General features: G+C 37.0%; 1 protein-coding gene across 1 annotated transcript in view; it reads right to left on the reverse strand.

Moving 5' to 3' along the window:
• Positions 1-22,858, reverse strand: part of LOC120779765 — a gene marked incomplete at its 3' end in the record, with an annotated part of 170,399 nt that extends 147,541 nt beyond the window's left edge. Inside the window, exons 1-2 of the mRNA XM_040112145.1 lie at positions 22,715-22,858; positions 9,847-9,902 (exon numbers count right to left, since the gene is read on the reverse strand). Of these exons, the coding sequence (XP_039968079.1) occupies positions 9,847-9,870 (24 nt within the window). The remainder of the gene's footprint in view (positions 1-9,846; positions 9,903-22,714) is intronic.
• Positions 22,859-24,038: the final 1,180 nt, after the last annotated feature.

Genomic DNA, 24,038 nt, shown 5'->3' on the forward strand with positions numbered 1-24,038 from the left:
AAAAATATTAATTTTTACTCGAATACTCTTCAGTCTTTGAATTTGTCTTATATCTTTTGGCTTATATCTTTCTTAAAAATAGTGATAGAACTTAAAGATGCACTTTTCTAGCTTTGTCTAGCGACGTGTCACTCTCACAGTTACCCTATGCTTTGAATGTAACAAATACTTTTATTTCTCCAAATTTTCAAAAATGATATTAAAAACTCCAATTCAGGCAAAAATTTCTGAAAATTGTGTCAAAAGTGTACAAGATATAGGGCGAAAATGGGTTTTTTCTATGGCTTTTAATAAGATGTCTTGTAAATTTACTATCAATTTCCTCAAAAACCGTATTGTGAGAATTTTGGAACTTCTAGTTCTAAATTTTATATACTTAATATCGAAGATATTTTGTAAAAATTCACTTTTGTTCGAACCACCTCATGAAACTTGTAGGTAGGTAGATAAAGGGGGGGCGGCAGAACATCCTTGGCCCCGGGCGCCCGAAGTTGTAGATACGCCACTGATGTGTGACAATAGAAATATGGCTCCATCATTTCACACTGCAGTCCAATCGACAGTCAGCCTAGTGGACGGCACATTATGAACCAGTCCTCAAGTGTGAAAAGACGAAAAAGTCGTCTGGCAAGGTTATGGCATCAGTCTTTTTGGATGCTCGTGGTTATGATCCACTGCACTGCGTATTTTGTGGCAGTTCTATTTTACCATTTCAAATATTTAGCAATTGTATTATTTTTGAGGAAGGATCAGTTTGAGATTGTACGCATATACTTCATCGTTTCCGTTTAAATAACACAGCAGTTATTCCGCTATTTTTTATATAAGATGTCGCGTTGGTTTGTTATTCGCCCATAATCTAGCAAAGTAGCCGCAATGCCTTGAGGACGAAAATGTGAATGTAATTTTTTGTTGTGATATTAAAAACATCTGACAGGTTCGTCTTAACAAAATTTACTTATTTCTTTCTTTTTTTGGAGTAATAAAATTTTCAAATGCTTCTTACAAGAATTTTGAACACATGCTTTTGATTTGAAATTTGGTATTTATGAATTGTATGGACTTTTAACATAAAGATATAAAAAGTATCCTATGTCCGACCCTTGGTTCTAAGCTACCTCCCCACCAATTTTCAGCCAAATCGGTTCAGCTGTTCTTGAATTAGTGTAAGTAACCAGACTTTCTTTTTTATATATAAACTAGAGGATCCGGTGAAGTCTGTTTTTCCTTGAAGGAAACAAATAGCAGGTTTTGGATTTAGTTAAGTTCTTTTTTTATAGATATTTTTTGTTTAATTATCAGGCGCAAGAACAAGCAACGCAGATGACCTTCTGTCCCTTAAACATGCGAATACGAGGTGTGCTCAAAAAGTATCGCGAATTTTGTGTTTTTTCAAAAATTATTTATTTATTCATGAATATATATTTTGTCCAATCTTCGAAGCACTTCAAAAAATCATTTTTTTTATCTTCTTCAGCTCCTCCTTCGATGCCGTCTTTATCTCGTCAAGAGAAGCGTAACGTCGTCCTTTTATGGGCCTCTTCAGTTTAGGGAACAAGAAAAAGTCACAGGGGGGCCAGATCTTGGGAATACGGTGGCTGCGGCATCATTAGTGTGTTGTTTTTGGCCAAAAAGTCGCGCACAAGCAACGATGTGTGAGCAGGGGCGTTATCGTAGTGCAAAATCGAATTTCCCGGCGACCCGTCTCATGCCCAAATCATTGATAAAAATCGAATGGCTCGAGCCAATTGATATGTTTAGGTCCTCAGCAACTTCTCTAACGGTGATTCGACGATTGGCCAATTCCATTTTCTCCACTTCATTAATTTTTTCGTCTGTTGTTGAAGTGCTCGGCCTTCCGGCACGCACTTCGTCGTTCACATCTTCTCGGCCTTCTGAGAACATTTTGTACCACCGATAAACGTTGCTTCGGTCCAAGGTAGCTTCTTCGTATGCCACAGTGAACATTCGGAATGCACTTAATTTCATTTTTCACACAAAATTTGATACAGGCTCTTTGATCCATTTTTCTGAATAGGTAAAAATCGAAGACGATCCAAAACACGTGCAAGCAAAGCAGCTGTCAACAATTAAATGAACATTAAAAATGGCCGAGCTTGTCGGCATAAGTGAGAGATATGAGTACCAACATAACGCCACAAAAAATTCGAAATTTGAATATACGTAACCCGCGAAAATTCAAAATTCGCGATACTTTTTGAACACACCTCGTACATTACATATTACAGATTCAAACCACAAACTTTAAAAGATTGACATTGCGATTTGTTAATGGTCATTACGAATGACAGAATCGGAAATTGAACTATTTTAACCTCAAACGGCATATCGGTTGGGATCATCGGTATACTCCGAATCAAAACTGCCTCAATTTCGAATTTTCTTTTGAGTATTGTAATGCAAGTCACATTGTTCATCGATTTACTTACCACCAAACGCGTACCGTTACATGGTTTGCTTGGTTTATGTTTCGAAGCATTATTACTTCGGAGCCAACATTAGGTCTAAATTGTGTTTTGGCAAGCCCGGCTCATTCACGGAGTTCAAATATTCGATTGATTAGTTAATGGATTCATTTTTATTCATTATCTAGTAGGAAACATAAAATTTAATGATTGTTCACTGCCAGCTATGGCTTGGTATTTTATTTTGTGAAGTAATAAAATATTCAAATGATTCCTATAAACATGACAAAGTGCTTATGATTTGAAATATAATTTTTGTATTTATGAATTGCACTGACTTTTAACATAAAGAAATAAAAAGTACCCCATTTCCGTCCTCTGGTTATAAGCTACCTCTCCACCAATTTTCAGTCAAATCGGGTCACAGTGTAATAGCCTTGACAGACGACAGCCCAAATTTGTATTAGCGGGCTTAGTTTGCATTAACTTGCGCATTTGATTCATGTTAATGCCAATTAGTACTGCACAAAAATTTCGTGCATTTAGCTGAATTTACCAAATTTGAGTAGGCAACTTGTCGCCTCCTTTACGTTTACAGCATCAGAGATAAGTACTTTGTATATTGCTAATTACATTATGTGCAAGCAAAGCTGTTAAGTAATGATTACTAATCATAATAATTAGTAATTAGATTTTTTTTGAAAGGTGAAGAATGATTATATTACGATTATTTTCAGATTCGGACGATTACAAATTGATTACGATTACAGATAATCGGAAAATAGTCAAGATTAATAAAAATTTCGAAAAAATAATCAAAAATAATAAAAAGTAATCGAAAAATAATTTGACTACTTTCGAAGATTACTTTTGATTGTTTTTGATTATTTTTTTTTTTTGCGAAATTATGGCACTAGTGTTTCATGTTAGTTGTTGTTTTTCACTTTTTGTTATTACTACTGATGTTCATCAATTTGATAATAGATAACCTGTTGCATTCTTCTTGATTCTGCATTTTGTATAAAGTAAATATTTCTTTTGCGTACATTTTTTGTGAGTGTTGTAAGTACAATAAGGTTTCTATTTCTTCATTGGTAGTTAAACAGGAAAATCCATTATCACTGAAAATTTAGTGATAGTGGAAAAAATGTCATTATCACTAAACCTTTATTCATATTGAAAAACAAATTGCACTACCATTAAAGGTAGCCCTGGACTTTCTTCAAGGAGAAAGCAACATTAACTATGGATTTTTTTGATTTCAGTAATGATGGTGAGCTTATGCGGCTTATGCGTACATTTATTTTGTTTTTCATTTTAAAGATTTAACTTTGCAGATGATGAAATTGAAGTAAGTTCTTCTCCACAAGAACAGATTAAAGTTGACCAACGATCCGTAATAAAACAGCAGTTCTTCAGCTATTTAAATGACAATGCAAGTGCTGACGAGATTTACCAAAAATATGGTTTATTAAGGGGGCATTTATTTTTTTTAACACGCCCTTAACGTCTTCAGCTCCAGTTGAACGACTGTTTTCATCCGGGATCGTCAACAGTCCAAGGCGGCAATCATTGTCTGATTTTTCTTTTGAAAAATTAGTTGTAATGAAGGCCAATTGTAAATATACTATGTAAATTATAAAACTTTTTGTGAATTGAATGTATTTGTTTTCTTTATTATTTTTCCACGTATTTTTCCCTTTTTTTGATTTAGGAAGGACTAAAATGTTATTGGTTGTTTTGTTATTGAAGTGATTACACCTTTATTTTGTATACAAAAACTATCTAATTTTGTTTTATTTGTTCAGAATGTTTTCAATGCAAATTTTTCAAAACGAAATGTAAGTATAAAATGATGAGCTTTCAAATTTTTTTAAAAATAATCGAAAATAATCAAAAATAATCCTTGAAAGTAGCCAATTACTTTTTTGATTACTTTTGATTATTTTTGATTATTTTCTCGTAATCCTAACTAATCTTAATTATTTTTGGATTATTTGTAAACATAATTAATTAATAATCAGGAATTGTTAAAAAGAGAATTATGTAATCAATACCATTCCTTTTCAAATTTAATCTAATTGCTTACTAATCGTAATCCAAATTTAACAGCAATGTGTGCAAGTATATTAACAAAAACAAGTTTTAATATATTTAACTAGATGACAGAAAATAAACAACGCACAGTTTGCTATCCATTTTTCCAATATTCTTAACTTTTTCGCACACTTTTTTCGCGTTACAATAAAGTATTGCTTTTAATTGCACTTTATGTATTATATTTTAACGTATTTAATAACAAATAATTTTTTTCGTTTAATTTATATTGATTTTCCAAAAATATCAAAATTGCCATTAATAATTTCCTCTTACAATCATGAATTTTCAACAAATGCTTGTGATTCGAGATATAATTTTTGTATTTATGAATTGTATTGAATTTTAACATAAAGAGATAAAAAAAAGTAGCCTATGTCCTTACCCTGGTTCTAAGCTACCTCCCCACCAATGGCTAAGTGCTGTAACTAACACAACTTTTTTTTATATATGTATAGTATATAGATTTGTCTACATTAATATTGTCGCCATCAAAATAGTCCCCATTCGATATTAAGAACTTATGCCAACGCTTCTTCCAATAGTCGAAACACTTCTCAAACCCGATTTTTGACATCGCCTTAAGCTGTTTAAGTGCTTTAAGGGGGAGCCTGCTTTAGAAGCTTCAAAAAAAAATTAAAAAAATTTTTTTTGCTTCAATCTCTTTAAAAATTATCTAAGAACATGTCTCCAAAGTTATAGATGGGAACTCGAAATATTTTCGAATCTAGAAGGGAAATACTGACCGAGCGTCTAGCAGATATATGAGTGCTTGGCACTCATACGGGCAAGATAAAAAAAAAAACTAAACGTCGTATGGAATTGGGGCAAAGTTAATTATCTCTGGCATTAAATTATCTTCTATTTAAACTAAAAAAAACTATTAAAAGCCAAGTTTCAACATATTTTTAAACAACATAAAGTAAATTTTTTTGGTCAAAACCCACTTTTTTTAATTTTTTAAAAAATTTGTAAAATTTTAAACTCTTTTTTTATGGAATTTTCTTAGTTTAACTAGAAGATAAATTATTAATAAATATGAATCATTTTGAATTTTTTGTTTCCGATAGAAATTGCGACCTGCATCCTGCCCGCCGTTCGACAAATGCACATGCGAGATGCATCGAGCAGTTGCTTCCCAAAGGCAGAATATCAAAGATTTCGTATCCAAAAAATTTATGAATGATGTTTAAATATATAACTATAAACCCTAAAAATTTCACTTTAATCAATTATTTCTTTCCCTCCTAAAACAATCCTCGAAACTATCGATTTTTTGAAGCCTCTAAAGCAGGCTCCCTCCTAGAAGAGGGAGTAAGGTTTTAAAGGCAAAAAAAGGACATATTTTTGTTTTTTTTGCGGCGACAGGAGTAATATTATTATTATCTCGAGAAATAAAAAGAGTTATAACTTTCCACTTTTTTTCAAGGCGCTTCTGCAGATTCACCGTCACAGGCTTATTTATTAATATTTTTCATTGAAAAATTTTTCTAATATACATTCAAAGTTGTACAATAATATGTCACCAAATTTTATAAAATTGTATTACTCATGTCGCTGAAAAAAAAACACAAATATATCCTTTTTTCTGCCTCTAAAACTTTAAGCCTTTAACTTTAAGGTTTTTAAATATAGTATCCTTTTCTTCTTAATTGGCGTAGACACCGCTTACGCGATGATGGCCGAGTTAACAACAGCGCGTCAGTCGTTTCTTCTTTTCGCTAAGTAGCGCCAATTGGATATTCCAAGCGTAGCCAGGTCCTTCTCCACCCGGTCCTTCTATGTCAATGTCGTCATATATCTCATACAACTCATCGTTCCATCGAATGCGATATTCGCCGTGGCCAACGCACAAAGGACCGTAAATCTTCCTCAAAACTTTTCTCTCGAAAACTCGCAACGTAAACTCAGCAGTTGTTGTCATCGTCCAAGCCCCTGCATCATATAGCAGGACGGGAATTATGAGTGAGTTATAGAGTTTGGCTTTTGTTCGTCAAGAGAGGACTTTACTTCTCAATTGCCTACTCAGTCCGAAGTAGCACCTGTTGGCAAGAGTTACCCTGCGTTGAATTTCCAGGCAGACATTGTTGGTGGGGTTTACACTGGTTCCAAAATAGATGAAATTAACTATGACTTCAATGTTATGACTGTCAACAGTAACGTGAGAGCCAACTGCCGAATGTTTGTTTCAGGACAGGAGATATTTCGTCTTGCCCTCGTTCACTGCCAGACCCATTTGCATTGCTTCCTTGTCCAGTCTGGAAAAAGCAGAACTAACGGCGCGGGTGTTGAGGCTGATGATATCAATATCATCGGCATACGCCAGCAGCTGTACACTTTTATAAAAGATTGTACCTGCTCAATTAAGTTCTGCAGCTCGAATTATTTTCTCCAGCAGCAGGTTAAAGAAGTCGCACGATAGGTAGTCGCCTTGTCTGAAACCTCGTTTGGTATCGAACGGCTCGGTGAGGTCCTTACCGATCCCGACGGAGCTTTTGTTGTTGCTCAACGTCAGTTTACACAGCCGTATTAGTTTCGCTGGGATACCAAATTCAGACATCGCGGCGTAGAGGTATCTCCTTTTCGTGCTGTCGAAAGCAGCTTTGAAATCGACAAAGAGGTGGTGTGTGTCGATTCTCCTTTCACGGATTTTTTCCAAAATTTAAAACATGGTGAATATCTGGACGGTTGTTAATTTGCAAGGTCTAAGGCCACACTGATAAGGTCCAATCAGTTTGTTGATGGTGGGCTTTAATCGTTCACACAATACGCTCGATAGAACCTTATATGTGATGCATATCCCTCGGTAGTTAGCGCAGATTGTGGGGTCTCCCTTTTTGTGGATTGGGCAGAGCACACTTAAATTCCAATCGTTGGGCATGCTTTCGTCCGACCATATTTTGCAAAGAAGCTGATTCATGCTTCTTATCAGTTCTTCGCCGCCGTGTTTGAAAAGCTCGGCCGGATTCGCCTTCTCCTGACGTTTTACGATCATTGCCATTCAGCAGGCTGGAAAAGTGTTCCCTCCATAATTTTACTATGCTCTGGGCATCGGTCACTAGATCACCTTTGGGGGTTCTACAAGAGTATGCTCCTGTCTTGAAACCTTCAGTTAGCCGCCGCATCTTTTCGTAGAATTTTCGAGCACTACCCCTGTCGGCCAGCTTATTAAGCTCTTCATACTCACGCATTTCGGCCTCTTTCTTTTTCTGTCTGCAAATGCGTCTCGCTTCCCTCTTCAACTCTCGGTATCTATCCCATCACGCACGTGTTGTGGTCGATCGTAACGTTGCGAGGTAGGCAGCCTGTTTTCTCTTCGCTGCAACACGGCACTCCTCGTCGTACCAGCTGTTTTTTTGCATTTTCCGAAAACCAATGGTTTCGCTTGCAGCTGTACGTAAGGAGCTTGGAATGCTGTTCCACAGTTCCCTTTATGACGAGTACTCTCAGAGAGCAGGAGTGTAAGTCCAGTAGAAAATCGTTCGGCTATCTGTTGTGATTGCAGCTTCTCGACGTCGAAACTTCCTTGTGTTTGTTGGCGTGCGTTTTTTGCTGCACAGAGACGGGTGCGAATCTTGGCTGCAACAAGATAGTGGTCCGAGTCGATGGTAGGACCTCGGAGCGCACGTATATCTAAAACTCTGGAGACGTGTCTTCCGTCTATCACAACATGTTCGATCTGGTTGGTGGTTTTTCGATCCGGAGACAGCCAGGTGGCTTGATGAATCTTCTTATGCTGGAATCTAGTACTACAGATAACCATATTTCGGGCCCCGGCGAAGTCGATCAGCATCAACCCATTTGGCGATGTGTTTCCGTTAAAGTCGCCAAGAACGGTTTTGACATCGTGGCGGGGGCAGCGCTCATAGGTGTTCTCCAAGCATCTTTGGTCACATCGTCCTTCTCTTCCGTCGGGGCGTGGGCGCAAATCAGAGGTATGTTGAAGAACCTCGCTTTGATGCGGATTATGGCTAGACGTTCATTCACCGGAGTGAATGATAGTACTTGGCGACGAAGTCTCTCTTCCACCGCGAATCCCACTCCAAACTTTCGCTCCTTTATATGGCCACTGTAGTAAATGCCACAAGGACCTACTCGTCTCAGTCCTTGTCCCGTCCATCGCATTTCTTGGACGGCGGTGACGTCAGCCTTCACTCTAACGAGGACACCAACCAGCTGGGCAGCGGCACCTTTCCAATTAAGAGACCGGACATTCCAGGTGCATGCCCTCAATTCGTAGTCCTTAATTCGTTTGCCGTAGTTGTCATCAAAAGGGGGTAACTCATCCGAGGCTTGTTGTTCTTTTCATTGGTTGCGTTTTTCACGTGGTGCGTCCCAAATCCAGCGCACAACCCCGCGGAGGGGATGTTTCGCCTTTTCACGTAAGCTCGCCTTCAAACGGATGTTCTTAGGCTACCCAGAGGATACTTGGTCAAAAACCGGAAGTCGTGAGCTGCTTGAGTCATATGTAAAAGAATCGTTTCTGGCCACTTCCAAGTGAATGGCGATCAGAGAACTTTCCTCACTTGCGTGAACTTCTACACATGACCCCACATGTATAAGAAATTCTACCAATATTGTGAAAATGGATGAAATCGGATGAAAACCCCGCTCCCATATAACCGTACTTTTAAAAACTACTAAAAGCGGGATAAATCAATAACTAAACACTCCAAAGACATTAAGTCTTACCATCGAGATGGTATGAAGGAATTTTATGAGAGCCGGTGTGACTTTTTGGCGAAATCCCATATCTCGAGACCCGACTGACCGATTTCGACAAAATTTGGTGTGTTTTATTTTTATTTTCATATTCCTATGTGACCTTGTGAAAATAGCGAAAGCGGGCAATAACCACGCTTAAAGTATTTCTCCGCCTTTGATTTTTGCAAGTTGAAAGTGTGTAAAATGTTCGGTTACACCCGAACTTAGCCCTTCCTTACTTATTATAGTTGAACTTGTGTGAAAGCACATTGTAGTTTTCACAAGTTTTTTAATAATAAATCGAAGTGATGACAAACATTTCTAAAAGTGTAAAAACATAACATTAATAAGAAAGCCTTGCCAATTAGGGTGTCCGTTATTTCCCAAATTTATTTTTGAATCTGCAGCGCCCTCAAAATTTTTAGTAAATGCCCTAAAAAAATTATGAAAAATAAATTTGGGAAATAACGGACACCCTATTGCCAATATTTAACAATATGGATTGCTGTATGCAACATTGTACAAGCGTGCTACTGAATTTACTATTGTAATGTTATGTTATAATACCAAAACTATTCGCAGGAAACAGTAAAAGGAGCAGCAACCCTCAGATTCTTACCTTTGACTTAGTATTAGACTCCATGACGATTTTTGTATAGGTAATATTACAAAAATCTGTAAAATTAAAAAAAGATTTATTAGTGTTATTTTCAAATATGCATCCGTTGTTCAAGATTTTAATTATGTGTAAAAACTCATCTATTCAATATCTATTGGTTTGGTAAAAGTGCATTAGGCAAAATTCGGATATAACGTATCTACCATATGTGTAGTAAATAAGTAAAAGCAAGAATGCTAAAACTGAGTTTTAGATAAAACAGCACTTTCATGACTCAACGCCAAGGATCGAAGACATTGCAGGTGTTTAAGCGAGTTTATAGCAACTTACCACAGTAATAGAGTCATAAAAAATGTTCCAAATTTGACGATACTAAAACTGAACTCAAACCCTGCGATATTCTGTATTTAAAGCTTTTAAGTTGTTTACATTCACTAATCGGTAAAATGCTTGACAAAATATCCTTAGAAACACGAATAGAGGGAACTTTTTAATAGTACTTTTTATTGTGTGAAGTTATATTTGATCCTTACACTCTTATGTTATAATCGTATAGAATAAATTTTGAAAAAAATTAACTTACCCCAATTTATGTGACTTACTTTTGATAGAATAATTATATTAAGTGCAATCGTATAAAATAAATTTTGAAAAAAACTAACTTACCCCAATTTATGTGACTTACTTTTGATAGAATAATTATATTAAGTGCATTGGGGCTAGATAAAATTATATATTATACCGATTACCCTGTGTGTTCAAAATATTAAGTGGGAATGAATTAAAATATCACACGTACTATTGGCAGATACATACGGTATAAAGTCATCCGAGAAATCAATAATCACTTTAATGGTGCTAGAACAAGGTCTGAAATGATAATTCGTGAATCGATTCCACCCACTTTCGCCACCAATTTAATTTTACTTAAACAAAACTAACCGTAAGTTTAAAATTAATTATATTATCTATACGGGAAAAAGGATAATATTGCTGAAACAAAAATACTAACCTAAAAAGAGAAAAGGTTTTGGAAGTTGTAAAATTTTTGTCAATTCATGAAAAAAATATTATCTTTTTAACTGACGAACTGTCAGCACATAGTGGTTGTGATAAAAGCTATAAAGTCTTCGCTAGACTCTAATGAACTAAGGAAACCTCTTTGAAGGAAAAGGCCGGATGTTCAAAAAGTTTGTGAAGATGCTGTATCAGTTCGTGTAGCACAACAGTAGTTCGCTTCTGTTCTGGAAATTTCGATTTATAGTGATGAAAGTTTTACACTGATAGAATAATGTCTAGCGCAAAAATGAGAAAAAGTCGACCAAAATGTTACATATTTCTTTATTTATTTATTAGTATAAATATAAAAAAATATGTTGAAATTTGATTAGAAATACCTTATTTTTGCGGACAAGTGCTTATATGGAAAACATTTTCATTTGCCGAATTGTCTTCACAAAATTAAGCATGGATTATTGTCCAAAGTATCAGTGCAATCTCCAATTGTTACAGGCGTACCACTACAGAATATACCTTTTACAAACACTGATCGATCAGAATCAAGTTCCTGTATTGACAACTTTTTCACTTGACAAGATATCTTCAAGAAATCGATCAATATCCGAATAAATTGTTCAGATCGCTCAAAATCAAGTTTTTTGAGGAGTCTTTTATATTTGTGGAGGCTCTTATAGCGTTCGGAAGTTGTAGATAGTTTCGTATATTTGGTAACCAGCATAAACACCACCAACAATGTCAGCCTGGAAATCCAACACAGGATAACTCTTGCCAACATGTGCTACTTCGGACTGAGTAGGCAATTGAAAAGTAAAGTCTTCTCTTGACGAACAAAAGCCAAACTCTATAAGTCGCTCATAATTCCCGTCCTGCTATATAGTGCAGAGGCTTGGACGATGACAACAACTAATGAGTCGACGTTGCGAGTTTCGAGAGAAAGGTTCTGCGAAAAATTTATGGTCCTTTGCGCATTGGCCACGGCGAACGATGAGCTGTACGAGATATACGACGACATTGACATACATAGTTCAGCGAATTGAAAGACAGCGGCTACGCTGGGTAGGTCATGTTGTCCGAATGGACGAAAACACTCCAGCTCTGAAAGTATTGGACGCAGTACCCACCGGGGGAAGCAGAGGAAGAGGAAGACCTCCACTCCGTTGGAAGGACCAAGTGGAGAAGGACCTGGCTTCGCTTGAAATATCCAATTGGCGCCACGTAGCGCAAAGAAGAAACGACTGACGCGCTTTTGTTAACTCGGCTATAATCGCGTAAGCAGTGTCTACGCCAGTAAAAAGAAGAGCGTCCGTGCAACCAAAGTTAACGTTTCTTTCTTGTTTTGTTTTTTTTTTTTTGCAGTGCTTATCGAACTGTTGATTCTTTTGCCAGTTAAAACGCCACTGAAAAAGTTGCAAACATGTAAACATACTACTGTGTCCCAAAAATAAGGTTAACACATTTGAATTTAAACTGCGCGCGTAGAAGGATTTGGAGAATTATTTTGTCTTTTAGGGTGGTAGTACTGTCAGTCACATTTACGTCAAATTTCATGTCAAAATATTTATTAGTGTTTGAGATACGTGTGAGCTGCTAAAAGTGAGTTTTTCGTTTATTGCGATATCGAAATTTGTTGAGCAAAGAATTTGCATTAAATTTTGTTTACGGAATCAATTTTCTGCTGCGGATGCGTTGAGGATGGTGCAGGAAGCCTTTGGTGATGGGGCTTTGTCTAAAAAAAATGTTTACAAGTGGTATAGTGAGTTCCAAGCCAGCCGTGAACGTGTCGAAGACGAAGAGCCTTCAGGGCGACCATCAACCTCAACCGACGAAGCTCACGTTCAGCAAATCAAAGATTTGGTGTTGAAAAACCATCGACTAACAATTAGCGACCTTGCTGATGAAGTTGGCATATCGAAAGACTCAGCCAATATCATTTTGAAGGATGTTTTGGGCCTCAAGCGCGTCAAATCTCGACTGGTACCACAAACATTGAATTTTTTGGAAAAAAGGCGTCGCGTTGAAGTGTGTGAAACGATGCTTTCCGACTACCAGGGTGTGATGAAACGCATTATAACTGGCGATGAGACTTGGATCTATGCTTACGGCCCCATAACAACCGATCAATCGAGCAAATATCGAGCCAAAAGAGAGCCGAGACCAAAAAAATCGCGCCAAAGTCGCTCAAAAATCAAGGTCATGTTGACTGGTTTCTTCGATTATCGTTGTGTTGTGCATTATAAATTCCTTCCAACCGGTCAAACAGTCAACAAGGAATATTATTTGAACGTTATGCGTCGTTTGCGTAACGCTATCCTCCTAAAAAGGCCGGAATTGTGGAAAGACAATTCTTGGTTTTTACACCACGATAATGCACCAACCCATATCGTTCCGCAACCACCGTATTCACCTGATCTGGTGCCGTGCGGCTTCTGGCTGTTCACCAAGCTCAAAAGACCGCTCCGGGGACACCGTTTTTATACGATAGAGGAGATTCAAGCCGCAGCGAAGACGGAACTGAAGGCCTTCCCAGAAAGTGACTACAACCAGTGTTTCGAAGACTGGAAAATCCGTTGGAATAAGTGCATTGCATCGGGAGGGGATTACTTTGAAGGGGATGAAATTGATTTGGAAGAATAAATAAAGAATTTTCAAAATAAATTTTTCAAATGTCACCTTATTTTTTGGGATATACACACAGCCATACAAACACATGATCATGCCGTTGAATCTAATAAAATCGTTATAATTAAAATATCTGTTCAACCATTGAATAATCACTTAAAAGGAGCACTATGCACTAATTGCCAAATCATATTGCACCCTACGCGTTCTTTGTAATCTACATCATAATTCCAAATATACAATTAAGAAGGATGATTTCACCAACAAATCTTATATATATAAATAAATTTGGTTTTTGTCTGTACGCTATAGCTGACTAAACCATTACATGAAATGAAAAATGGCCCGAACCACTTTGAAGGGACTCCAATGAGAATGGTTTGTAAAACAAAAAAAAATCAAAAAGTGACTTTTCCACACAAGTTTTTTTAAATCTTTTTCTTGTTTTCTTGATTTATTTGTAAATTATTTGAACAGTTCAATTTCTGTCGTTTGCTTTCTTTATTTCGGTTATTCAAAAGGTAAATTATTGACAATTATTCAGTGAAAACTTTATATGTGTTTCATAAAAAGTGATCAACTATAGATTGAAATTTGTTACGTTGCCACAAAGAGGTCGCTCTAATATCGGTCGGTGTTCTTTTTGCCATCAATATACATTGGCAGATATAAGCACATGCACACCGCTTACGCGATGCCTACTCAGTCCGAAGCAGCACTTGTTGGCAAGAGTTACTCTGCGTTGAATTTCCAGGCAGACATTGTTGGTGGTGTTTACACTGGTTCCAAGATAGATGAAATTACCTACGACTTCAAAGTTATGACTGTCAACAGTAACGTGAGAGCCAAGTGCCGAATGTTTGTTTGAGGACAGGAGATATGTGCCCTCGTTTACTGCCAGACCAATTTGCTTTGCTTCCTTGTCCAGTCTGGAGAAAGCAGAACTAACGGCGCGGGTGTTGAGGCCGATGATATCAATATCAGCAGCTGCACACTCTTATGAAAGATTGTACCTGCTCGATTAAGTTCTGCAGCTCGAGTTATTCTCTCCAGCATATTGAAAAAGTCGCACTATAGGGAGTCGCCTTGTCTGAAACCTCGTTTGGTACGCGAACGGCTCTGAGAGATCCTTCCCGATCCTGACGGAGCACGGTTGTTAATTTTACAGGTCTAAGGCCACACTGATAAGGTCCAATCAGTTTGTTGACGGTGGGCTTTAATCTTTCACACAATACGCTCAATAGAACCTTATATGCGATGTTGAGGAGACTAATCCCACGGTAGTTGGCACAGATTGTGGGGTCTCCTTTTTTATGGATTGGGCTTAGCACACTCAAATTCCAATCGTTGGGCATGCTTTTGTCCGACCATATTTTACAAAGAAGCTGATACATGCTCCTTATCAGTTCTTCGCTGCCGTGTTTGAATAGCTCGGCCGGCGATTCATCAGCCCCCGCGCGCTTTGTTGTTCTTCAGGCGGATAATTTTTATTCGAACTTCTTCATGGTCGGACAATGGAACGTCTGCTTCATCGTCATCGATTGGGGAATCGGGTTCGCCTTCTCCTGGCGTTGAGCGTTCACTGGCATTCAGCAGGCTGGAGAAGTGTTCCCTCCATAATTTAAGTATGCTCTGGGCATCGGTCACTAGATCACCTTTGGGAGTTCTACAAGAGTTTGCTCCGGTCTTGAAACATTCTGTAAGCCGCCGCATTTTTTCGTAGAATTTTAGAGCACTACCCTGTCGACCAGCTTATCAAGCTTTCTCATACCCACGCATTTCGGCCTCTTTCTTTCTCTGTCTGCAAATGCGTCTCGCTTGCCTCTTCGACTCTCGGTATCTATCCCATCCGGGAAGTGTTGTGGTCGATCGTAACGTTGAGAGGTATGCAGTCTATTTTCTCTTCGCTGCAATACGGCACTCCTCGTCGTACCAGTTTTTTTGTTTGCATTTTCCGAAAATCAATGGTTTCGGTTGCACCTGTGCGTTAAGAGCTTGAAATGCCGTCCCACAGTTCCTTTATACTGAGTTGTTGAAGAGAGTACCTGTTGTGATTGCAGCTTCTCGACGTCGAACCTTCCTTGTGTTTGTTGGCGTGCGGTTTTGGCTGCACAGAGGCGGGTGCGAATCTTGGCTGCAATAAGACAGTGGTCCGAGTCGAAGTTCGGACCTCGGAACGCATGCACATCTAAAACACTGCAGACGTGCCTTCCGTCTATCACAACATGATAGATCTGGTTGGTGGTTTTCCGATCCGGAGACAGCCAGGTGGCTTGATGAATTTTCTTATGCTGGAATCTAGTACTACAGATAACCATATTTACGGCCCCGGCGAAGTCGATCAGCCTCAACCCAATGGGGGTGCCTCCTCGTGGAGGCTGAATCCACACACCGTAATGCCAAAGATACCTTGTTTGACCACCCTGGCGTTAAAGTCGCCAAGTACTATTTTGATATCGCGGTGCGGGCAGCTCTCATAGGTGCGCTCCAAGCGTTCATAGAAGGCATCTTTGGTCACATCGTCCTTTTCCTCCGTCGGGGTGCGGGCGCAAATCAGCGACATGTCGATGAGCTTCGCTTTGATGCGGATTGTGGCTAAACGTTCATCCACCAGAGTGAATGACAGTACTCGGAGACGAAGTCTCTCTCTCAAAACGGATCCCACTACAAATTTGCGCTCTTTTATATGGTCACTGTAGTAAATGCAACAAGAACCTACTCGCCTCCGTCCTTGTCCCGTCCACCGCATTTCTTGAACGGCGGTGATGTCAGCCTTCACTCTAACGAGGATATCAACCAGCTGGGTAGCGGCACCTTCCCAACTAAGAGACCGGACATTCCAGGTGCATGCCCTCAATTCGTAGTCCTTAATTCGTTTGCCATGGTCGTCATCAAAGGAGGGTAACTCATCCGAGGCTTGTTGTTCTTTTCATTGGTTGCGTTTTTTACGTGGTGGGTCCCAAACCTAGCGCACAACCCTATGCAGGGGATGTTTCGCCTTCTCACGTAAGTTCGCCTTCAAACGGATGTTCTTAGGCTACCCAGAGGATACTTGTTCTGTGACCGGAAGTGCGCTGCTTGAGCCATATGTAAAATAATCGTTTCTGGCCACTCCCAAGTGATAACCGATCAGAGAACTTTTGTATGTCTGACAATAAATGCACGAAACACTATCCACGTGTTTTTCTTTCGGAAACGCAAACTGGAAATAATGGCGTAGCTCACCGGACGACAATGGCAAAACAATTATCATTCAATTTAGAGGAGTGAATATCGAAGTTGACAACTCATGGAACGTACCATATTCGCCATTACTGTCTAATTCACATTCAAAACTCATATCAATGTTGAGTATCGCAGTTTGGTGAAATCGATTAAACAATATAAAGTTTGGTGAATCGATTAAGGCCAAATAGTGTATTTCAACCCAGAGAATACAGTACAGCCAGCGGAAAAACCGCCAACAAAAAAATTGACATTGACGAATAGTTTTCAACTTGCGTCAGTGATCCGTTTGCGAGGAATGCCTTGATATTATACATGGAATGCATCGTCGAAGAAATGGTTACGCAGAAAGCAAGGCCAAGTAGTAGATGAACATCCAGGTGTGTTTTCAACTAATGCAATAGGACTAATTTATGCAATACACCCGAAAACGAACATTGCTTCTAGCTTCGGTTGCTCTTGATTAATGTACGCGGTTAAACTTCATTTCAGTGTGTGCAATTTTTTAAGAAGCATGCTAGCAATTACAATTGACATTGCCGATGACATTTTACATCATATTCGCTTGGAACTGGAAATGGGCAAGTTTTGGTTGATACTTCCACTTGCCTTTTGTCAATTCACTTCAATGAAAGGTGAACTCATCGCGAATGTTTATCAGAACATTATCGTAACTACGATTGCTTGAGTGCACGCGCAATTTTAGCTGCCAAAAATACCGATGTTAATGACTTAAACGGGACGATTTAAATCGATCGATCGTCTTGACAGTAAAGACGAAGCCGTGAATTATCTAGTGGAATTTCAAAATTCTTTGAAATACGGCCAGATATACGTTGCGTATTCACGAGTTGGGAAACCATCTTCACTGTACATTTACGAACCGGAACAGAAACCAAAAAATGTTGTTTATCAAGGTGCGTTACATTGAAAAAAGACTTTAGAAAAATCGCAAATAAATGGTTTTCAACACAATATAAATTCAACTCTCTTTTCATTTCAAAACACACAATTTCACGCAGGACAACGCCTGCGGGGTCAGCTAGTATTTTATAAAAAAAATCGTTTTTTCGTAGAGGATATCGCACTGCTAACTACAGTGATTGGGTGAATATACAGACTTAAAATCGAAGCTGTCTCTCGGAATTCAAGCACGTCGTAACCTAATGCCAAATATTCCTCGAAGGGAAATTATTGAAATCACTGACCACAGTTCGAAACCTAATAATATTAGGGATAACGTTCTCAAAAGAAGTTATGCCAGTGTAGTTAAAGGCAATATGCCCCAAAAGCAATTAAATGGAACCGTTGCAATTATAATTTTAAGCCTAACCCAATTTATGAAAACCCATCTAACTAATATAAACAATATTTCTATATCGGGATAAAGGCTCTATGTTACAAATCACACAGATATATACTATATGCTATGAAAACATATAATAGTATAACTCATATACTGACCGACATATTCACATAAGGTTTGTTAGAAAACCGAAAATCATTATATGTATGCAGTATGTGGGAGTTAAGGTAATATTATATTTAGATAAAATCTATTTTTGCAAATACCACATACTATTAACATCCCACATACTAAAAAAAGTTTTCGCCCAATTTTATCTATTTAAGCTCCGAGATACACTGTTATGAGTAATATTCAGTAATATTCAACATAACTCATATGTTGACCGATATACTTGTATGCGGTATAAAGTCACCCGGATGTTCGAAAATCTTTATTTAGGTATATTCAACCCATTTTTAATACACGGAATTACTATTTTCAGGAAAGGATTCTTTCTGAATTTCAATTGCATATCCCATACATTGACCGATATTTTCGGTCAAAAGTCAACTATAAGTCTTAGGGCCAAGATATTCGGTACCTAGGAGCTTGAACAGTTTTGGTTGGATTTGGTTAAGTTTCGGTATACTCTAAAGGCATTATTCAATAAAAGTTTTATCCTGTTATATTTACTGCTTATTGATTAGTGTACTAGAAAATTAAAGACTCAAATGGAATTAAAAATTGTGCTAAATGGAAAGTAAGCGTCGTCCATTTTCGCACTGTGACTAGGAATGTAAGATTCCCGAGATATGTGATTTCACCTAAAAGTGGGAGACGCTTCCCCTTTCGTTGCCGTTATATGAGTAGTGGATGGGGTTATCATCCGATTTCATCCACTTTTGCAGTGCCAATAGGGATGCTAAAGGGTTTTGTAGTTTGCGAACTTGGTTATTGTAGCTTTAGATCCTTAGGAGATACAAGGTTTGTCCGGAACGTAATAGGACTGATTTTCTTCCACCGTGACTGCACTTCGGAGTGTGCGCGCACCAACTGTTCTTCTTATAGACTCTATATAACTATTATGGATGGGTCAATATGTCAGAGATTTTAATAAAGTAATGAGAGATATTTTATTGCACTTTATGCAATATTGGTTTTGTAGTTATTCCACGGATCTGACATTCACCTAGCCTCGGCCTTTTAGTAGACTTTTTACCGTACAGATCGATTAGTGAGGCAGATACGTACATAATATACATATAATATAAAAGACAAGAATTCATATTAAACTAAACAGATTACGTAATATTTTGATTTCTGCCAAACCTCTTAAATTTAGAAAAGATATTTCGAACATTAATTTGGCTTGAAGGAACCATTTGGACGTCGCAGCTATAGCATAAAACTTATTCAGTTGGCAATTTCTTTTAATAGTGAACATTGAGTTTGGACGATGACAACAACTGATGAGTCGACGTTGCGAGTTTTCGAGAGAAAGGTTCTGTGAAAGATGTATGGTCTTTTGCGCGTTGGCCACGGCAAATATCGCATTCGATGGAACGATAAGCTGTATGAGATATACGACGACATTGACATTGTCAGCGAATTAAAAGACTGGCTAGGTCATGTTGTCCAAATGGACGAAAACACTCCAGCTCTGAAAGTATTCGACACAGTACCCGCCGGGGGAAGCAGAGGAAGAGGAAGACCTCCACTCCGTTGGAAGGACCAAGTGAAGAAGGACCTGGCTTCGCTTGGAATATCCAATTGGCGCCACGTAGCGAAAAGAAGAAACGATTGGGGTGCTTTTGTTAACCCGGCTATATTCGCGTAAGCGGTTTCTACGCTAATAAAGAAGAAGAAGAGTTTGTATTCTCTTAATAAAGTTTTGCATTGATCGTAGAATTTTAAATGTATTTTGACAATACTTTCTTTCCTTACTTCAAAATCAAGTTCTTGAATGGAATCATTGTACTTGAGAAGGGTACTATATTTAGCGTTTCTTTTGTTTTTGATTTTCGGGCGCAACGTCTTGGGGCGGCAAAACGATCTTCGCTGTTTTTTAATATTCAGAAAAATACTTCCACAATTTTTTTTACAAAATTTATTATAAAAGATAAAGAGTTGTACACTCACAATGTAATAATCTGAATAACAATGAAAAATATTAATTTTGACTCGAGTACTCTTAAGTCTTTGAATTTGTCTTATATCTCTTGGCTTATATCTTTCTTAAAAATAGTGATAGAACTTAAAGATGCACTTTTCTAGCTTTGTCTAGCGACGTGTCACTCTCACATTTACCCTATGCTTTGAATGTAAGAAATACTTTTATTTCTCCAAATTTTGTAAAATGGTATTTAAAAACTTCAATTCGGGCAAAAATGCCTGCAAATTGTGTCAAAAGTGTACAAGGTATAGGGCGAAAATGGGTTTTTTCTATGGCTTTTAATAAGATGCCCTGTAAATTTACTATCAATTTCCTCAAAAACCGTATTGTGAAAATTTTGGAACTTCAGAGTTTGCGTGGCTTCTAGTTCCTAAATTTAATATAGTTAATATCGAAGATATTTTGTAAAAATTCACTTTTGTTCGAACCACCCCATGAAACTTGTAGGTAGGTAGATAAAGGGGGGCGGCAGAACATCCTTGGCCCCGGGCGCCCGAAGTTGTAGCTACCCCACTGCATATAATAAACTATATAATACAGTAAAAATTTGATTTACGAATAAAGGCGAACAGGCAAGGTTTAATTTTGAATATGTTCATACAAAAAAATTTCATTGGAAACAAGAAAAAACGTTAACTTCGGCTGCACCGAAGCTAATATACTCTTCACAGGTGCATTTCTTTTAGTAACTATGTGTCCAGTTTATATGGAAGATACATATATGCTATATCAATCCAATCTGATCAATTTTTTCGGAGATTATGCTATTACCTTAAGCAGTAATCCATGTCAAATTTCGTGAAGATACCACATCAAATGCGAAAGTTTTCCATACAAGCCCTTGATTCCGATCGTTCGGTTTGTATAGCAGCTATATGCTATAGTAAGCCGACCTGAACAATTTCTTCCCATATTACATTATTTGTAAGAGCAATAACTCATACCAAATTTAGTGAACATATATCGTCAAATGAGGAAGTTTCCCCTGCAAGCATTTGTTTCATTCAGTTTGTATGGCAGCTATATGCTATAGTTAACCAATCGAAACAATTTCTTCGGAAATTACATTGTTGCCTTAGAAAATGATCTATACTAAATTTTGTGAATATATCTTGTCAAATTCAAAACTTTTCCATACCATCACTAGATTCCGATCTTTCAGTTTGTATAGCAGCTAGAAGCCGATCTGAACAATTTCTTCGTATATTACATTATTGTCTTAAAAAATAATCTGTGCTAACTTTTGTGGAGATACATTGTCAAATGTGAAAGTTTTCCTTACAAGAACTTGATTCCGATCGTTCAGTTTGTTTGGCAGTTATTTGTTATAGTGGTCCGATATCGGCAGTTCTGACAAATGAGCAGCTCCTTGAAGAGGAAATGACGTTTGTAAAATTTCAAAACGATATCTTAAACACTGAGGGAGTAGTTCGTATATATACAGTCAGACGGACGGACGGACAGACAGACAGACGGACATGGCTACATCGACTCAGCTCGACATCGAGACTTAAAGAACATCAACAATGTGCATAGTTAAAGGAGATGACCGCTTAATAGAACGTCCATTTAATAGAGCTTTTACTGTATTTTTTATTTATGGATTGCTTTTACTATCCTATCTTCTAAGTTGGTTCGACCTGGACACAGTGTGCTAAATTTTACTAAAATCGGTTCAGTAGCTTAGGAGCCCATCGCGGACAAACAACGTGACACCTTATTTTTATATAGAAAGATTACAACTGAATTAAGGCTTTGGTTTTTAAAATCAAAGAATAAAAATGAATTTGAATTTTAATTTGTCAGTTGAGATCACACCCGCTACCCCCTTACATAATTTTACGATACATGTACATATGTACCATATAGCTGTGCATATATTCTTAAGATACGTTTGCTACGTGAGACAGATATTTGCTTTATATGGGCAATCAAGGCTGTATTCTTTAATGATATATGTATGTATATAGGAAGAGTTGCCTATCAGTCGCAACAAATGTTCCTTACAAACACATATATGCTTGTATTTTGATATATGTTTACAAACTTACAAATATGCTTATGTATAACACACATGGGTGCGGCATTATTTAACATCATATTTCCAAATTTCATAAACTGTCACAGCAACTAAGGCATTTACTATAACCCGTTTTAACGTGTATATTTATATGATTTGGTATTACTTTATAGTTTCCAGTAGAAAAGAAATGATTTATACACATATATGTAAATATAACAAATATAAACGCCACTATTTAACATCATCTTTCTAAATTTCATAAGTTTTTCACATAGCTGACTCATCAATTTGAATATTTACTTTAGTATATAAATAAACACATATAATATGTATATTTGAACAATTAGGTATCATTTTAGAGTTTTCAAGACATGTGAGAGCGATAAAATTCCGCCAATATCCTGATAAAATTGTCCTATTATGAACAAATATATAACATATAAATTAAGTGATTTTTTATATACATATAAATATATACATTACATATAGCTGCTAAAGGAAATTTGTATTGCTTACTTACTGCTTAATAATTGTTGAAACAATTCACACCTGCTGTTGCGAAGAAAAGTGGCACTTCTTTGAATAAATTTGCAATTTAGCACACAAGTTTTTACACTCCTAAATATTAATATATTTATATACAATATTAAAATCGTTTTCTTTGAAATATCAATTGTATCAGAAAAAACTTAAAACTTTCAGATGATAAGAATACGAGATGGGAGATACCACAAAAAGCGAAACAATCCTAGGAAAAATACTTAGGAAAATTAAGAATAAGCTCATTAAACGCGAGACCAACGAAAAATGATTTTTAGCTGACAAATAAAACAGGGAAAATTTATACGAAACGCCAACGCTAGAAACAGTATTATCTATGTATTTATGTATGTATATGTAGATATACATTTATTTATATATATTCTTTTTTATGTTTTGTATATGTACGTATGTATGTGGTACTCATCCATGAACAGACTGCATACGCGTTTATACTTGTATATAAATAATTTCTTATATATGTAATACCAGCGTGTATTTTTTTCTAAATTTTGTGTTTCACAAATATGAACCAAGTATAAATGTACATATCTGCATATATCAGGGCAAGTTAAGGAAAAAATTATACAAATAATGTAATCAAGCTTTTCAGACATTTGAATGTAAGACCCTAAATATTTTTATATGTCTTATTAACATATATAAAACCGGTATCTAATTATTATTTTTGTCTCACTAGTTTGATATATAACGAACTAAAAAAATGATTTTACCAATATATAAAATAAAGAAATACACCAAGGAAGATGTAACGTCTCGTTGATGGCAGATTATTGCGTCAGAGAGACCTTTCAGATGCTTATGCACTGGAAATAAGAAATTTGTTTAGCACTTACTAAAAGATGTATTTTAGATTAAAATAAAATAGTTTTGTTTGGCAATTATAAACCATTTTTTAATATTTTATTTTAAGGTCCGTTGTTTAACATAGTTATTTACTTTGTCAGAAAGTGTGACATTCAATGAAAAAGTGAAAGTAATTTTCTGATTCAGCACAATCATACATACATGCAGGTATTATTAATAAAAAATCAAAACGGCTCTCAACTTTCTTTTGCAGACTTTTGTTATTGAATCCATATGAAAGCATAACATAATTACGACGGAACAAACTAAGCATCTTTGGAACTAGTAGTGGTCCTTCAAGTCATTGCCCTTCGACACAGTTGGAAAAGTAGGTTAGTGAGCTCCTGGTAAACTAAGTATCTGTAAGTGGAATAAGAAGCTATCTCGAAATTTTGTGCAGTACAGCAGATGCCACCAAGTCTTTCAGACACCAAAGC

This window comes from Bactrocera tryoni, unplaced genomic scaffold, assembly GCF_016617805.1.
Source record: "Bactrocera tryoni isolate S06 unplaced genomic scaffold, CSIRO_BtryS06_freeze2 scaffold_11, whole genome shotgun sequence".
NCBI lineage: Eukaryota > Metazoa > Arthropoda > Insecta > Diptera > Tephritidae > Bactrocera > Bactrocera tryoni.